This window comes from Crinia signifera, chromosome 8 (genome assembly GCF_055691185.1).
Source record: "Crinia signifera chromosome 8, ASM5569118v1, whole genome shotgun sequence".
Classification (NCBI taxonomy): Eukaryota; Metazoa; Chordata; class Amphibia; order Anura; family Myobatrachidae; genus Crinia; species Crinia signifera.
In genome coordinates, this window is record NC_139224.1 from 145,859,118 (window position 1) to 145,865,117 (window position 6,000).

At 44.5% G+C, this 6,000-nt stretch overlaps 1 protein-coding gene across 1 annotated transcript in view; it reads left to right on the forward strand.

Annotated features, from left to right (window-relative positions):
- Positions 1-5,352, forward strand: part of NDC1 (NDC1 transmembrane nucleoporin) — a 36,220-nt gene extending 30,868 nt beyond the window's left edge. Inside the window, exons 15-18 of the mRNA XM_083157348.1 lie at positions 2,797-2,860; positions 4,455-4,555; positions 4,670-4,830; positions 4,967-5,352. Of these exons, the coding sequence (XP_083013474.1) occupies positions 2,797-2,860; positions 4,455-4,555; positions 4,670-4,830; positions 4,967-5,030 (390 nt within the window). The 3' untranslated portion in view covers positions 5,031-5,352. The remainder of the gene's footprint in view (positions 1-2,796; positions 2,861-4,454; positions 4,556-4,669; positions 4,831-4,966) is intronic.
- Positions 5,353-6,000: the final 648 nt, after the last annotated feature.

Consider the following 6,000-nt stretch of genomic DNA (forward strand, 5'->3'; position numbering starts at 1 on the left):
CGAGGTCACCCTGTCCGGTCAGAGATGCGGAAAGATTCAAGAGCTAGTGGAGGTAATCCAAGAGAATCGAAAGGTTCCGCTAAGACTAGCAATAAGTCTCTTAGGGATGATGTCATCCACAGTGGAGGTGGTACCATGGGCCAGGTGGCATATGAGGACATTGCAGTGGCATCTCCTACCCTATACCAGAAACCAAGTTTCGCTGGAACGCTACATCACGTTCCCTCAAGCAGTGGTGTTATCACTTCAGTGGTGGCGAAGCAGGTACATGGTGTTAAGAAGAATGTCTCTTTCAAGCCCACAGTATGTAGTGCTGACAACAGACGCAAGCGTCACAGGGTGGGGAGCGCATTGCTCAGGCAGAACTACCCAGGGTATCTGGTCCGTCCAAGATTCGGATCTATCATCCAATCACAGAGAGCTTCGAGCAGCCTTCATGGCCATGAAATTCTTCTCAAACGAAATAGAAAATTCCCATCTAAGAGTCTTCTCAGACAACATAGCGACAGTAGCTTATATCAACAAGCAAGGGGGGACAAAAAGTCGCTCGCTGCTAGAAGAGATCCGGCTGATCATGGGCTGGGCAGAAAAACATCTCCGATCCATTTCGGCATTACACGTACCAGGGGAAGACAATCAGCTGGCAGACTTCCTAAGCAGGACTCAAATTCTGCCAGGAGAGTGGGAGTTGAAGGACTCAGTCTTCAGACAAATCGTCCGCAGATTCGGCCAGCCACAAATAGATCTGATGGCGACTCCGAAGAATACGAAAGTTCACCGATTCTTCTCCAGGCACCCGGCACGAGGGTCAGAAGGCGTGGATGCCCTGTCCCAGAGATGGCGGTTTTCCCTGGTATACATCTTCCCTCCCTTCCCACTCATACACAAGGTACTGTGGAAGATCAGGTCGGAGAGAGTTCGGGCGATAGTCATCCTTCCGTATTGGCCCAGAAGGGCCTGGTTCCCGATGGCAGAGGGCATGGCAGTGGCAGAGCCATGGTTTCTTCCAGTAGCACAGGATCTTCTGAGGCAGGGCCCAGTAATGTGCCAAGACCCGCAGAAACTTCATTTAGCGGCATGGAGTTTGAAAGGAAGCAACTGACCGATAAAGGCCTGTCAGCGGTCGTGGTAGACATGCTGCTTCAAGCAAGGAAGAAAGTTTCCTCCGATATATATTATAGAATCTGGAGAGTCTTCGCGAGATGGTCTGAGCATAAATTCCCTTTTCCCAAAGCTAGACTGGCGCATGTTCTACAGTTCCTCTGTGAAGGGTTCAATAAGGGCCTATCCATAGCAACTCTGAAGGTACAAGTCTCAGCCCTTAGTGTTCTATTGGATAAGAAATTAGCAGACCAAGGATTGATAAAAAGATTTTTTCAAGCAGCCAAGAGAATCCGTCCAAGAGTAAGACCAGTGATTCCTCAGTGGGACCTTAATCTAGTGCTAAACGGTCTCATGGCGAACCCATTTGAACCATGTGAGAGATCGGGGCTAAAATTTCTTACGTGGAAGGTAGCGTTCATGGTCGCTATTACGTCAGCAAGGCGTGTAGGGGAGTTACATGCGTTACTATGTTGTGAACCCTACCTTAAGTTATTCCCGGACAAAGTAGTCCTAAGAACCAAACCTTCATTTTTTCCGAAGGTAGTCTCATCTTTTCATATGAGTCAAGATATTGTTTTGCCTTGTTTTTTTCCAAATCCATCCACTAGAAGAGAAAAAGATCTTCATACGCTGGATATGGTGAGAATAATCAAAATTTACTTGGATCGTACAGCAAGCTTCAGGAAAACGAGATCATTGTTTGTGATTCCGCAAGGAGCAAAGAAAGGATTTGCACCTTCAAAACAAACTATCTCAAGGTGGCTCAAAGAAGTTATTTGTTTCACTTACAAGAAAGTTGGCCGACAAGTTCCAGAAGGTATAAAGGCACACTCGGCTAGAGCAATGGCAACCTCCTGGGCAAGAGAGGCTAACGTCTCGGTCAAAGACATATGCCAAGCTGCGACATGGTCTTCCATACATACCTTTGCAAGACATTATGCATTGGATGTAGCTGAAGAATCTTTTGGGAGCAGAGTTCTACATCAGGCCTTAATTTAAGGTATTGTAACCCACCCTACTGCTTTGGTATATCCCATTGTATGGCTGCCATGAAGTAAGAAGAAGAAAGTTACGGATTATACTCACGATAATTCCTTTTCTTCGGAGTACTTCATGGCAGCCTGTATTATTATCCCCCCCCCCCGTGTTTGTGTTTTTCCCTAGGATCGGAGGCGGAGACGAGTCAAAAGACTGGAGTCATGGGGGAAGGTGCTGGCTATATACTGGGGGAAGAAGGGGCGTGTCCTAGGGAAAAACTACCTGTCTAATTGTAAAGGGAGAGAGGGATGAACCCATTGTATGGCTGCCATGAAGTACTCCGAAGAAAAGGAATTATCGTGAGTATAATCCGTAACTTTTTAATATAAAGAGCTTGATCTAGATCAATGGAAATTTCTGTATTGAGCTGTGTAATTGGTGGCACTATATAAGTAATTGGTAATAATACTTGTCCCAGAGGTATAATGTAGTCATGTAGAGGCACAGAATAGCCCTTGCAATCAGAAGGTAAAGTGACAGATGTTCTGAGCTATATTGATATAAATTGGAAGAGGTCCTTCAGAAAATGACCCCCTCCACTAATGCAATGCCACATTCTGCCCCTGTTGTGGCATTCTACAAATTGGGCCTCTGTAGTTCTAACCTGATTAACTCCTATTACACACATGACTTGGATTTGCTCTCTCTCTGCAGCACCCAGAGGCTTCTAGCCAGGAACTGTTTGCAGATTCCCAGATCCATATCTGGGCTCTGGAAGGTAAGTGTTTGGGGAGGATCACATAATCCATTCACAGGATTGGTTTAGCAGAATTATTTAGTCCCATGTTTTTTTTTTGTATCCCAACACTCAAATTGAAACTATATAACATGCGGTCCTTTAGCTGCTGTGGAACTACACCGTTTAGCATGTCCTGCCACATGAGGTTACTGGGGTAAATAGCTACTAACAAAATACATGAACGTATAATGCATTATTTCAAAAACTGTTTACAATTAAGTGTTTCGGCCAATCAAAAAAGCTTGGGAGCAGCCAGCTACTCTAGTCCTATGTAGGCGATAACAGAATTGAACCATTGGTTAATACCCCTCCTCAATATAATGTCATTTTGTTACCTATACAAAGTGCAGTGACCCAGTTCTAAAAGACTAATGGGGCAGACACACAGGGCGATTTGAGAAATGGCCCATACACACGAGGCATTACGAGTTTAAATGTGTTCTGAGCAACACTTAATTGTTTAGATTGCTCGGCACACAGCGCTGCACCAGTGATGTATGCTGAGCGTTCTGTCACCGCCCAAGAGAAAATGACCCTGCATCACTCCGTGGAAAACTACCCTACGTCAATCCGTGTGTAGGAGCCATAGTGAAGCACTTTGCAGCCCTGAGCTACGCAATCGCTGACAATTAAGATACTGCATGTAGCGCTGTGTGCTGAGCGATCTAGCATCGCTCAGATTGGTCAGCACAGTTGCCCCATGTGTAGGACCCATAAACGATCTAGTCAGATCGCTTAGAAATGAGGCTTAAATCGCCCCGTGTGTATGTCCTATTAGATATGTGTTCTGAGCATGTTAGTGTTGGAGATTTCCCACAGTCTAGATCTCCCATATATACTGAGAGATTTGCACAAGATATTTGTGCTGTGAAATTTGTGTTAAACAAAAAGAAAATGTCATTTCAATAATAATAACAACAATTGGCAGTCTCTTGCTAAGCGATCTGACTAGATACATGCTGCATGCTTGAATGATCTAGACCAGGGATGTCCAGACCTGTCCTCAAGATCTACCAACAGTTCATGTGTCTCAGGCAACCTGTGGATCTATAGTAGGAATGAATGCAGCAGGTTTGAAAATGTGACAGTTGGTAATGACTGCAGCTGTGCACCAGCTAGGTGTGATTTGGGGAATGTGAACCGTTGGTAGATCTCGAGGACCGTTTTGGCCACCCCTGATCTAGACCAACGATAGCGACAAGTGGGGCAGTGCATCGCCATCGCTATGCGGCATACACACTGAGCGATTTGTGCTTAATTCCTAAGTGATTTAGCCAAATCGTTTAGAAATCAAGCAGAAATCCCCCCCCCCCCCCCCCCCCCCTCTCTCCTTCCACCATTGCCTGGCTTCTTCTGTTCATTAGTTTGGAGAGAAGTGCATGGGCCATCCAAGTACTCATTCGTATCCGCATATTGCACTAGTGGCATTATGTCTATGCAAATGGCACTAAAACTGTTGAGTGTTGAAATATGTTTGGTAAGAAGAATAACCTAATAAGACTTGTGTTTTATAGTCCTATTGTCACCTTTGTGTACACAACAGTCAGTGTATGTCTTCTGCTTCTCCGTTCAGGTTTGTCCCATCTGGTGGCAGCCTCGTTCTCTGAAGATCGGATGGGGGTGGTACAGACCTCCCTCTCCTCCATACTTACTACATTTTTGACTCTACAAGAGGTGAGCAGTGGAGAGTGCTAGTTTGGAGAGTGCTGGGTATTCTTTAATATGTAAAACGCGATCCTGCTCTGTTTGTAGAATGCTGCATTGTCCTTTGTTCGGTTTCTGTTCCAGGCCGTAGAGAAGCACTTCAAACTTCCACACGCATCTAGCAAACCACCCAGACTTACCAGTAGTTTAGTAGACTCTTCCTACAAGACGCTGAGGTTTGCTCTGCGTTCTACACTGAAGACGGCCATCTATAGAATAACCACAACTTTCAGGGAACACTTACAGTAAGTATTCTCTTTACCAGCAGTACAAGTAATCCTGGTGAGAAAAGCTTGGGGATCTACCACAGCAGGGTTTTGCCAAATGGTGGATTAATCCCTGTTCCCATCATGCATACATCATATGTTTTCTTTCTACTAGTGCTGTCCCAGTGTCTACAGAACACAGAAAAAAGCTACAGCAATTCCTTGACTTCAAAGAATGACCCTGTAAATGGAAGATTGTGTGTGTGTGACGGTATTATTCTGTAAACTGGTTCTCTCTTCCTGAAGGCACTTAATGCCGAATCTGAGCATTGGATAAATCATGAGATCAATGAATCCACTCAAACATCCAGCACAAGGACTACACGTTACAGTGGATTTTTTATTTTTATGGATTACGAGTTCCTGACTTCCTTTCTATGTGTAGTGTTTGTCTGTTCTTTAGTATCTTTGTAGATTTTTTTGTATGTACCTTTATAACTGTTTTATTGTTAAAAGTGCAATCAACTATACAATAATAAAGGCGAAAAGCAGAGTGCGCAAGTCTGTCCTAACCCACTTTGTGATCACTAAAGAGATAGCTCAGGGCAATGTACCCTGTGACATGGTTGCATTAAGCAAAATCAGCAAACATTGTGGAGGGAGTGTGCAAGTAAGAGAAGGTTTTTTTGGGGAGGTTCCATAGGGCGGGAATTACTGATGATTGGCACATGCTGAAATATATTGATATTCTGAAACCTTTTCTACAGATAATTGCAGATTATACTACAGAGAACGCAGGCATTGGTGGACGTGGGTACAGTCTTTAAAACTTTAACCATCTTTATTTCAATTTGATCGCAAAGCAATCTTTCTTTAACCGACAAAACCATGTGCACTGCAGGTGGGGCTGATGTAACAGGCGCAGAGTTAGATTTGGGTGGGGTGTGTTCAAACTGAATTCTATAAGAATAAAGCAGCCAGTATTTACCCTGGAAAATGGTCATTTGGTCTACATCAAGTTGGTTGTCATTAGGTCGACATGGTTTTAGGTCGACATGGGGTTTTCCACTGTTTTTTGTGCCAACAGGCGGTATTTCATGCCCTACCATCCATTAGGGCATGGAGAGAGAATAAAATAGTATTCCAAGCGTAGCGAGGCACCGTCCCCGAAGCATGGTGAGCGGACATAGTGCAACGTTTCAGTGTCCA